Source organism: Amphibalanus amphitrite, unplaced genomic scaffold (genome assembly GCF_019059575.1).
Source record: "Amphibalanus amphitrite isolate SeventyFive unplaced genomic scaffold, NRLGWU_Aamphi_draft 000704F_arrow, whole genome shotgun sequence".
NCBI classification, from domain to species: domain Eukaryota; kingdom Metazoa; phylum Arthropoda; class Thecostraca; order Balanomorpha; family Balanidae; genus Amphibalanus; species Amphibalanus amphitrite.
Genome location: NW_024882198.1, coordinates 277,827 through 288,947, shown reverse-complemented (window position 1 = coordinate 288,947; position 11,121 = coordinate 277,827). Strand labels below are relative to the sequence as shown.

Sequence of the window (11,121 nt, the reverse complement as noted above, 5' to 3'; positions counted from 1 at the left end):
ATACCTAGTAAGCAGTGAAACGGTGTATTTTGACTATCACGAACAATATAACAATTTCCTTTTGAGTGATCTCGATGAAACGTTGCAGCAATTCTTGCCAGCATGATCTCAGGCTTCCTGTCTTGCCATAGCTTTCTATCGGGTTTGCAAGCACGAACTGCAGATATAAAGCAGCAGGTGGAATATGCAGTGCCAGCTCACCATGCATCAGTGTAGTCGTTCCATGCGAAATTTAGATCAAAATCGAAGTCAAGTCGTTTGAGAAGCAGCCAGTAAGCACAAACACCTTGTGTTTTGATTTATCGGAGCCACCGATCGTCCCGTCACACAATCGGGCGCGCCGGGCCCGCCAGTGAGCGTCCCAGCGCGGCGGCGGACGGTCGTCCCGGTCCCGGTCCGCGCCCCTCCGTCCGTCCTCTGCCCGGTGACCGGTCATGGCCCGTCTGTGGACGCTGCTGGCGCTGCTGGGCGCCGCCGTCTCGGCGCCGCTCGAGTGCCCGCTGCCGGACGGTCCCGACTCGGCTGACGAGGCCACCTGCGGCCTCTACTCGGCCTGTGTGTGGGAGCAGGGCGGCTGCCAGCTGGCCGACCGGGTCGGCTACCAGCTGCTGGAGCCACCGCTCGTCATCCACACGCTCTACGAGCTGCTGCTGGGCCGCCGGGACAGCGAGATCACCATGTTCGGAGACGACGTCGAGCGGCTGACGGTCACTGCCGTCGAGTACGACGACAACAGGATGGCCCTGACGGTAAGAGGGACGAGCGGGCAGAGACAGGGCTGGCTCGAGCAGAAAACGTAGGGGAATCCTAGGGCAATCATTCCCAGACCCCGATCATATAACGGCTATACACTGGGACTTTGCTTGTGAAGGACTCTTCTGTTGAACGCTGTCGATCAGTTAACGATGCCTAGATGAAATGGAGATAAAGCTTCAACCCTGACGGCCTGTTTTCAAGCAGCCCATCCCCGACGCCACTCTCACTCGGTGTCCGTCTCACCCCTTTGACCACCACCCGTTCCGCTGTCGCCAGTACCGGGACACGGACGCGGCCCGGTACGAGGTGCCCGTCGAGCTGGACGTGCCGCCGCTGCCCACTCCGCCGCCGTCCGATCCGCAGTACGCCATCACACTGACGGCCACCGAGGCCGGCCAGACGTTCGGCGTCCAGGTGACGCACCGCCAGCGGCCCGTGATCACCTCGCGGCCCGAGCTCATCTACGGAGTCCGGAGATCAGTTCATCGAGGCCACCTTCCTGCTGGGCGCCGCCGACCTGTACGGCTTCGGCGAGAACAACCATGACAGCTTCCGACACGACCTCGAGGCGGGCGTCACATGGCCCATCTTCGCCAACGGTCATATGCCTGGCGATGAGATCGAAAACTCGTACGGAGTACACCCATTCTTCCTTGGAATCGAAGACGACCCCGGGAGCAGTTTCGGCGTGCTGATCCTCAACAGCAACGCAATGGAGTACCGTCTGTTCCTGCTGGACGGCGTTCCCGCCCTGACGTACCGCACCACGGGCGGCATCCTGGATCTATACCTGTTCTTTGGTGACTCGCCGCTGGAAGTGCTGCAGCAGTACCACCGCACCATTGGGCTCCCCGTGATGCCGCCCTACTGGGGCCTCGGCTTCCAGCTCTGCCGCTGGGGCTACAAGAGCGTCCAGGACATCAGGGACGTTCGCCAGCGGATGAAAGCAGCCCAGATCCCCCAGGACGTTCAGTGGGCAGACATTGACTACATGAATGGTAGTAGAGACTTTACAATTGACCCAGTCAACTTCAAAGATCTCCCAGATTTTATCAGTGAACTTCACGAAGAGGGCATCCGTTTCGTGCCCATCTACGATCCTACGATTGCCGCCGACTTCGGAATTTATGGACCCGCTGACCGTGGCGTCGAGCAAGACGTCTTCGTAGGGTGGCTGAACTCTTCACTGGTTCCCGAGAACCAGTGCGAGGGCTGCAAGGACTACATAGTCGCCAAGGAGCGGACCAGCGCGCCGGGCTTGTTCCCCAACTTCTTCGCGAACCGGACGCTGCAGTGGTGGATAGACGAAATCCGCCGGTTTATCGCCGTTGCCGGAGGACCAGACGGGTTCTGGATTGACGTGAACGAGCCCGCTGCGATCAACACGAACGCCAAGGGCGGTCTCCAGTGTCCGCATACGCCGCTCGACTACCCGCCGTACCCCACCCGGTTCGTCAGGTTCGCCTTTAACCCGAGCGGCACCGTGGCCGACCATACCATATGCATGGCGAGCGTGCACGAGGCCGACCTGGACGGCGCCACCACCTCGTACTACCACTACGACGTGCATAGCCTGTACGGCTGGAGCGAGAGCCGCGCCACGCGCGCCGCCGTGCGCGCCACCATGGCCGGCCGGCGCAGTCTGATCCTCAGTCGGAGCACGTTCGTCGGCGCGGGCCGCTGGGCCACCCACTGGACGGGCGACAACACCGCCAGATGGAGCGACATGAAACGGTCCGTCGTTGGTATCCTGGAGTTCAGCATGTTCGGCTTCCCGCACGTCGGCGCAGATATCTGTGGCTTTGGAGGTGACACCAGCGAACACCTCTGTCTGCGCTGGATGCAGCTAGGAGCGTTCTACCCATTCAGCCGCAACCACAACGCAATCGAGAACATTGACCAGGATCCGGCCGTGTGGCCGTCGGTGGCTGCGGCGGCGCGCGACGCGCTCGGCCTCCGCTACCGGCTGCTGCCCTACCTATACACGCTCTTCTGGCGCGCCTCAGAGATGGGCGAGACGGTGACGCGGCCGCTGGCCTTCCAGTTCCCCTCGGACCCGACGCTGCGCGGCGTCGACACCCAGTTCCTGTGGGGCGACGCCGTCATGGTGGCGCCCATCCTAGACGAGGCCAGCATGACGTTCGTCCACGTCACGTTCCCGGCCGGCCAGTGGTGGGACCTGCGCTCGGGCGCGCTGGCCTACGACGCCGACCACTCGGGCGGCGTGCTCTACCAGGTGGCGTTGGACGAGATGATCCCCGTGTTCGGCCGAGGCGGCGCCGCCGTGCCCACGCAGCGCAACGCCACCACGACGGCCGCCAGCCGCGCCAACCCGTTCTCGCTGGCGGTGTTCGGCTCCCAGGCGACCGGCATGCTCTTCTGGGACGACGGAGAGACCACGGACACGTTCAAGGACGGCAGCTTCTACCACTGCCTCTTCCACTTCAGCGACAACACGCTCGACATCCAGGTAAGAATCGATGGTGCTTGAGGACTTCTATGGCCATTTTACGAAATCGTAAATATAAAACTGGATCATTAAAGTTTCTGAAAGCGGAAAGCTTTTCTGTGGGCAGGCTTGTGATGCAAAATTAGCTAGAAATAACACAAACCTTTTTAACTGGCTGACTGCCATACCGTAACCGCCTTATTCCACAGGTGACGCACAACGACACGCAGTGGATGCCGGACCCGACGCTGTCCGAGATCTCCTTCTACGGAGTGCCATCGGAGCCGTCATCGGTCAGCGCCGACGGAGTTCCGCTGCCGGCCGACAGCGTGGTGTACGAGCCGGCCACGGGACTGCTGACGGTGCACACCCAGCTGGGCATGGAGGCAGACCACCGGGTCGTGCTGAATTATTGACGAGACATAATCTCGTATGTTATGGACTTTGTAGAGGAGATTATGTATGTAGGTAATCTTGTATGTAGTAAGATTATGTATGTAGGTGATGCCTACGCCTAATCAGGGGATGTAAAAAAGAAAATGGTCACTCCAAAGCCTTATAAACTTAAATTACGTTTTAATTAAGGCATAAATGATTGCATAAAGCTGTTAGATATTGCTGTCATGCCTAACCAGGTATCAATTTGTCATGCAGAATTTAGTTTCCTGAACATCGCGTGTTAGAATGAGCATCGCGCAAACAACACATTGTTATTTTTAGCGCTGTATTTTGTCGCAACACATGTCAGCATGAATGGACAAGATGATAGACGAGTGTCAGCAAATGCATCGGACAAGGCGATTTACATGCCGTTTTAAAATCGGGGGCATAAGTATAACCATGTAGCATACCACCATCGCACAAGTTCCGACGCACGACGCAATCACGACACGGTGGACCCCGCGGCGATGAGTTTTTGACGCATCGCGTATATTTTCTTCACCCACATGTCCGTTTTCTTCTGCACACCCTCGGACAGTTTCGGGTGAACGATGTCCTCGTCCTTCATCTCCGTTTTAGTGTCAGTGCTCTCGGCCAGGCTGGCCAGCTTTTCCTGTTCGTCCGTGGTCAGACCCTGCTCGGCGACAGGCCGAGATTTACCAGAGATGAACGAGCGCTGCACAAAATCGTCCTCCTCGACAGCTGCGATGGCGGCGGCGCGGCCCGCCGGGTCGTCCGACAGCAGCGACACCGCCGGCGCGGGCGCCGGAGCCGGGCTAGGCCGCGCCGGAGACGCCGCCTTCGACGCCGTGCGCGAGCGACGCGCCGAGCGGCCTGACGATGACGAGGAAGAGCGGCGGCGGCGACGGCGGCGCTCTCCGCTCGAGGAGCGCGAGCGGCGTCTGTCGCGGCGCCGCTCGCCGCTGGAGGACCGCGACCGTCTCCGGTCCCGCCGCCGGTCGCGCTCACCGCTGGAGGAGCGCGAGCGGCGCCGGTCGCGGCGGCGGCGGCGCTCCCGGCTGCCCGAGCGCCGCCGCCGATGACGCGTCCTCGAGTCGCTGCGGGAGCGGTGGGCGCGCCTCTTGTGTCGCCGATCGGGCGAGCGGCGTTCCCGACGGCGGCGCACGCGGTCGTCGTCTGAATCACTCGAGCTGCGGCCCATGGCCATAGGGTGCTGCAATGCAAAGCAGCATTATCTTTAAAAGGAAGGTAGGTAATAACAATTTTATTTTTGGCACCCTAATTATTTTCCTAAGCTTTGTTTATGGTTATAAAATAAAAAGCAAATGTTACAAAACATTATAAACTTCCTGAAAGAGAGCATTGCCAAATCAGAGCTTACTTATTTTATAATTGAGTTCAGTGGGTATAAGGGTGAGAAACATGTTAAATTTGGATCAGCCAGATAAAAGGCACATTTGAATAGCAATTGGAATGACTACTGACTAGACAGACTAGTGATGGCCAAATGGGAATGGAAAATGTATAAATATGAAATCTGAAATGCAAAGATATATGCAGACACAATCGATGCCATTCCACTACACCAACAGTTCCCAATTATGGCAAGATTCCATAATCCAATTGTCATGAATTTCACCAATGTACCTAACAAATCAAAGGTACGCTTGTCAGTTGTCAAGATGAAAGTTGAAACTGGTCCAATTATTCAGCCGTTACATGGGTACAATAACTGGATATACACTCAAAAAGGACATCAAAGTGTACTAGCCAAAAGCATTGACATTAGTAACAACCCTAACGGAACAGAGCAAGAGCAATACAGTGCATCATCAGGTCTAAAACATGTTAGCGCTGGCCAATAATGGTGAAGCCAGCTCCAATATCTTAGCTTACCTGTCAGGATATTGTGACAGTATTTATGAGATGCAGGAAAGACATAAAAAGATTCAAATGTCTTAACCCGGCGGCCGCTGGGCCTCCGCGCCACCCGCCGGCCGCTGGGGGGGGGGGCATAAAGTTGCCCCCCCTTTACTTCTGCGACGATATCGTCGCAACGCGAAGAGATAGAGAAGCGAAACTTTGCACACATCTTCCTGAATACCTAGCCAAGGTTGTGTCCAAATTTGGTGTCGATCCCATTTGCAATGACGTCACAGTGACGTCATAAGTGAAATTATAGATTTACGACTCTCATATTCCTCACGATGCATCACATATATGGGACCGAATATAAAGGGCCGATTATTGGTCAGAAACTAGATGGAAGTGTAGTAAGATGTTTTAGGATGCCAGCAGGTGCTGTCTAGTTCATTTACAGTCGAGTTTCATGCTCAGCGTCATCAGAAACGGTCCATATCGGAAAACGAAAAAACTTTATGACGTCACTGTGACGTCATCTTAGGTGCTACAACCACCAAACTTTCCTCAAACATTGCCTAGGTATTCATTTGAAGCTATGCCAAGTTTCACGCTCGTAGCTCATCAGGTTTCGGAGATATTTCACAAAACGTAAAGGGGGGGCAACTTTATGCCCCCCCCCCCAGCGGCTCGTGGGTTAATCATCCATAAGCCTAATGAATTCAAATCAAAATGGGGCAAGGAAATGCAATGCAAAATAAGGGAACAAACTGAAATGTCTTGCCGTGTTTAGCACTTTAAGACTATTGTTCCTCACATTGCTTCCTCAAGTTTCGTGTTAACTCCGGATAACACCGATCATACATCATTTATCAATTATTTATCAATTCAAATAGTCCAACAATCAACACGCGCCATGCAAGTGTTTGAGACGGATACGGCGCATGAGCGACATTAATTAGTAAGCATCCATATGCTGAAGGTTTCCCTTCAAAATAACAAAAGTTTTTTGTCTACTGCGTCTCTGAATACGGCGAGTTCGCCCGAGTCTGAGCTGGGAGGGACCCCTCAAATAGAGCACCGGTCTCGAAATTACAACAGACATTCCATGGAAAGCATGAGATAGTCTTGGACTCGCGAGAGCTGGGGTCCGCTAGACTATCATCGTAAACTGAGGTACCACATGTTTGGTTCGATTTAGCGTCTACCAAACAGCTCGCATGTTCGGACGCACAACCATATTTATTGACATTAACGAATACATAGTACAGTTTTCAGACAGAAATGTACCCCTAAAATCTCAGTAATAGCGTTTCTATATATATGATAAAAATAACTTTGTAACAAAAACATCATTGCAGGATTGGTATTGCGGCAGGTGATCACTGATCAGCGATCCAATCGCCTATATATCAGACAACAATCTGTCAACATAAACTTCGTTTCGTTGCTCGGAAAAATCTCTCGATTCGTCAAGCGCTAAAACAACATCTACCATCGCCCATCCTATTCAACAACTATCGTGTCAGCATCGTCCTACCAACACTCCTCCCCGGGCCTGACACCGTTCCGTCGTCGGTTTCCCGGTAATTCGGGACGTGTCCACAGCTGCACTTGTCCCGTCCCGTCGCGCTCTGTTGATAAGGTTCCTCCCCACACTTCTCAGCTGATGGGACCCTCAGCGGCTCTCAGTTGGTGAGACCCCTGTCCCCTGACAGCTCTCAGCTGATGAGACTCCTGACGGTTCTCAGCTGACGAGGCCCCTGACGGCGCGGCGCGCGGCGCTGGCGTACATTCTCCGATAGACATCCTCGAGCTCGTCATAGAACCGGTGTCTTTGAGTGCGCTGCTGCGGCGAGGCGCGCACAATGTCCTGCCACTCCTGCGCCAGGTGGCCGCTAGGGGGGAGGGGGGGGGGAGAACGTTAGACGACAGGATGATCAGGATTCCGGCCACTAGCTCTTTGAAATACAATATGCAAGACTCGAAACTTCCGAAGAGCGTTTGTATGCCAACCTCGTCAAGTTTTAGTCGCAATGCCGAGAGCTTGAACTACAAAAGTATAGTAATGTTGTCAGTCAGTCAGTGGCATGCGCTACCGAGAATCAGTAGCGGATTCGTGCTAACGGTACCTACCCTAGTCAAAACGTGCATTCATTATCGATCCGATAAATTGCCTCTCAGTCCTATCCGCTTACCATCAGCTCACCCAAGCACACCCATCACCCATTATCGGAGACCCATCGGTCCATCAGTCCAGTGCCAGCTATCGCCGCCCGTTCAGCCGGGTATTCAGCCGACCCACCTGTCCTGAGACATGACCTCGGAGTCTGTGCCGTCGCTGCCGCCCGGCCGCGGCTTTCCGCACACATGGCGCACGCCGTCAGTAGTCACCTGGTAAAATGGACGGCACCGGTCACGGGCTGCACGGGTCAGGGGGTGTAGCGGTCGAGTGTAAGTGTGTGAGGGATGGCACGGCCAGCTGGTGTAACAGTGATGTCACGGGCCGAGTATATCAAATGACACGGCTCAGGTATGAGGCTCATATTTTGTGACGGACCGCGCGGGTAAGCGTAATGGACAAAGGACTTCAATTCGTCGGCAAGGACAACAATGCTGACACTTGCAACGTACAGAAACAATGTGATTCGTGTCATCGCCGTAACCAACCAATCTTGAGTTCGCCCATGGTAGCCCTACTGTCGTTGTAGGGAGGAGGGTAGCCCTACTGGCGTTAAAGGGAGAGGATTTGTCCCGGGTACCCTTCTGTCGATATAAGGAGTTAATCTCACCGGACAGCGGCAGTCGCAGCAGTCGTGGTGGTAGTGTCCCGGGTAGCCTTCTGTCGATATGAGGAGTTAATCTCACCGGACAGCGGCAGTCGCAGCAGTCGTGGTGGTAGTGGCCCGGGTAGCCGCGTCCGAAGTACCGCTGGTACGCCTCGCACACCGAACAGTGGTGGATGATGTGGTGGGTCTGGCAGTGCGCGCACCAGCCTGTGCAGAGAAACGCAGGTTCAAGCTCAGCCATCAACCCAACATGGACGAGCATCTGATAGGGAATACGGACAGTGCCGAGTAAATGAGCATCCGAATATTTGTTGAATGATGTAGTAGTAAACTGGTAAACTGTTCCGAAAACCGCAAACCGTAACTCACTATATTCTAAACATTTGAGACGGAATCATGTCCATCGTAAAATTAAAACGAGACTAATTTTCTAGCGTTTATGTTTGACCTCGTGACATTCCCAGCCTTAAGACGGCACCGCTGTGTTTATATACGTCTCGTGACGTACCGGCGCGTGGCGGCGCTCCCTCGTCCACCTGGACGGGCAGCGGCTCCACGGAGCGGGAGCGGACCGCCCGGCCGCCAGAGGAGCTCGGCGGGGCCCGCTCGGCACTGCTGGTGCTCCGCGCCGGCCGGGCCGCCGCCGCCGGCTGACCGGAGCACGAGCAGTGACAGTGGCGGCCGCGGCCGGCGCCCGCCGGCGGGTCGCTGCGGCTGCGGCGGCGGCGGCGCGTCGGCGGCGGCGGGTCGCCGATCTCACGGCCGATCAGAGCCGTCTCCGGGCGCCGCCAGCGGAACGGCGGCCGGTCGCCGGCCGGACGGCCGCGCAACACCTGCGGGTGGACAGACCGGGCGCAGAGGCGGATAGCGAGAAACATTGCCATGGCTGACGACTGTTTGGTTCGAACCAGAACACAATACTTTTTGCTGACGTCGTCGGAGCTTTCGCATTTCTGTCAGCCACAATGACCACAAACGCAGACTTCGAACAGGTAGTTGCTTCTTGCTAGTATCATTTGTCCAAAATTCCGTGCTTACATACATACACCACCCAAAACAAGTGCCCCACCCACTTTCTCCCCAAACGACGACCTACCTTGGGCACAGCTACGGCGGCAGCTTGGCCGGCGGTGGCGGCGCGAGCAGCGGCGGTCCCGGTGCGGCCACCCAGTCTCGGCGGCAGGCTGGTACGGACCTCCCTGACGGTGGTCTTTGTGGCCACCTCTAAACGTGGGGCCACCGAGCCCTGGAGGCAGGGAAACATGCGTCAGAGCCAGAGGTAGGGGAAGATACCATTTGGGGCGGTGAAGAAAGGGAACTGCTTATAACGCCGAGCGGTACGTCTGGTTAGCTTACGACCTCTCTTCTATGGACAAAGGAGGATGACGAACCCTAGAATGTTTGGAACACGATTACTTTAAACGTGAAAGTGAAGTGAATGCGAGGTGACAAGTATTATCTCGACATCTCTGTTCCGCGCAGTCCAGTAGCCCATGCAGTATTCCGAACGCACCACGAAGTGCGCCGTCGGCTCCATGATGAGGTCAAGGTCGGCGTGGGCCCGTGCCGGCCGGTCGGCTGCCGCCGCCCGCGGAAACAGCAGCTCACGGGCGGACGTCTCGAACGAGGCCAGCACGGTGTCCGGTCCCGCCGGTGGCCGCTGGATCAGCTCCAGGTACACCACCTCGGCGTCCAGCATATCGTCCAGGTCGGCCAGCCGGAACACGTGACCAAACACCTGCAGAGAGCACGGGGACACGTGACGAAGCGTTTGGACAGGGGACAGAGACACGTGAGGCCGCGTTCGTCTGCGTTCGCCTACGACAGGGCGACAAAATTATTTGCTGTCCGGACTCGGACACTGAAATGCCGATCGAAGTGGTAACGTTTTAGACGCTCGAGCTACACTGGTCATCAACGCCACGGTCAAGATTATTTTTTCGTACCTTTTCGACGACGAACGTTTCGTTGAAGTTGATGGGGAAGATGGGCGCCTTGTCCTTGGTGCGGATGTACTGTCCCAGCAGGCAGATGCTGAGGTAGATGGCTCCATTACAGGGTACCCAGGCGTCCGGACTCCGCACCTGCCGAGCACGGGGCAGTCAATTGTCTCGCGTGCAGTCATTAGCCGTCAAACACAATTTTATCCACCATGAGGTGTGCAATATCATGTTCGGCAATAGGCATGCAAAACCAATAAAACGTACATCCAGCGCTGCAGTAGATATGGATACTTACGCTTTGAATGTCCAGAAGAATTTCCACCTTCTGCGATCTTCGTTTCATGCCGGCTTTGCACATGGTTGATGTGGAGTCAGAGTCGCTCGGTTCGTATTATTGTCCGTTGTCACCTACCGCACCGCATTTTTTCGACGATCATTCGCTACACCTCGGGAAAAATGCAAGACACAACCGCCCCCATACACGCATTCGCTCGCTACGAAAAACAGAACTGGCTCGTCGTTGGTTTGCTTTGTCGTGTGGGATGGGATTTCGCGCTTCCCCAACTCGTCGTAGCGGCTTTATCGATGCTGGTTGCTAGGCAACGGATGGCCGCGATGGGTTCCACCCCCACGAAGACCCTTCAGTTGTTTCCGATGCCTAATTGATAGTCAATGTCTGATGCAGTCGGTTCCGAAACAACTATCACTCGCTAAAACTTCATTTGGATGGCATCCATTTGACCACATAAAATGTAAGTAAGTGTGCTATAACTTACCGCAATATACCCCAGTGTAACTAAGAGCGAGCGAAAGTTATGACAAACCTGAGCCATTTTGCGCACACATGATGGTGACGAAATAACTCGTATACAGCTATTGGCTAGGGGTGTTATAAAATGAAATAAACGAAATAATATCGACC

The 11,121-nt window shown here is 55.3% G+C and overlaps 3 protein-coding genes across 3 annotated transcripts; 1 reads left to right on the top strand and 2 right to left on the bottom strand.

Annotated features, from left to right (window-relative positions):
- Positions 1-434: 434 nt before the first annotated feature.
- LOC122364866 (sucrase-isomaltase, intestinal-like) lies at positions 435-3,924 on the top strand. The gene is made up of 4 exons (XM_043335649.1): positions 435-749; positions 1,033-1,170; positions 1,226-3,226; positions 3,415-3,924. Exons 1-4 carry the CDS (start codon positions 435-437, stop codon positions 3,619-3,621), a joined length of 2,661 nt encoding a protein of 886 aa, XP_043191584.1. The 3' UTR covers positions 3,622-3,924.
- On the bottom strand, positions 3,808-5,808 carry LOC122364868 (probable splicing factor, arginine/serine-rich 7). The gene is made up of 2 exons (XM_043335651.1): positions 5,504-5,808; positions 3,808-4,820 (listed from the first exon to the last, which is right to left on the bottom strand). The coding sequence occupies exon 2, from the start codon at positions 4,812-4,814 to the stop codon at positions 4,089-4,091; it is 726 nt and encodes a 241-aa protein (XP_043191586.1). The 5' UTR covers positions 4,815-4,820; positions 5,504-5,808; the 3' UTR covers positions 3,808-4,088.
- An 880-nt stretch (positions 5,809-6,688) lies between these two features.
- Positions 6,689-10,738, bottom strand: LOC122364870. Its single transcript, XM_043335654.1, has 8 exons — positions 10,495-10,738; positions 10,203-10,340; positions 9,770-9,994; positions 9,353-9,502; positions 8,765-9,089; positions 8,260-8,463; positions 7,773-7,861; positions 6,689-7,365 (listed from the first exon to the last, which is right to left on the bottom strand). The coding sequence occupies exons 1-7, from the start codon at positions 10,555-10,557 to the stop codon at positions 7,851-7,853; spliced, it is 1,116 nt and encodes a 371-aa protein (XP_043191589.1). The 5' UTR covers positions 10,558-10,738; the 3' UTR covers positions 6,689-7,365; positions 7,773-7,850.
- Between the last annotated feature and the right edge of the window lie 383 nt (positions 10,739-11,121).

Excerpts from the sequence above, each read along its gene's own strand:
- LOC122364866 (XM_043335649.1), top strand. The coding sequence starts at position 435 with ATGGCCCGTCTGTGGACGCTGCTGGCGCTGCTGGGCGCCGCCGTCTCG. Across the intron at positions 1,171-1,225 it reads GCCAGACGTTCGGCGTCCAG|TCCGGAGATCAGTTCATCGA; the intron begins GTGACGCACCGC and ends TCATCTACGGAG. Across the intron at positions 3,227-3,414 it reads ACAACACGCTCGACATCCAG|GTGACGCACAACGACACGCA; the intron begins GTAAGAATCGAT and ends CTTATTCCACAG.
- LOC122364868 (XM_043335651.1), bottom strand. The coding sequence starts at position 4,814 with ATGGCCATGGGCCGCAGCTCGAGTGATTCAGACGACGACCGCGTGCGC.
- LOC122364870 (XM_043335654.1), bottom strand. The coding sequence starts at position 10,557 with ATGTGCAAAGCCGGCATGAAACGAAGATCGCAGAAGGTGGAAATTCTT. Across the intron at positions 10,341-10,494 it reads TTCTTCTGGACATTCAAAGC|GTGCGGAGTCCGGACGCCTG; the intron begins GTAAGTATCCAT and ends CGTGCTCGGCAG. Across the intron at positions 9,503-9,769 it reads AGCCGACGGCGCACTTCGTG|GGCTCGGTGGCCCCACGTTT; the intron begins GTGCGTTCGGAA and ends CCCTGCCTCCAG.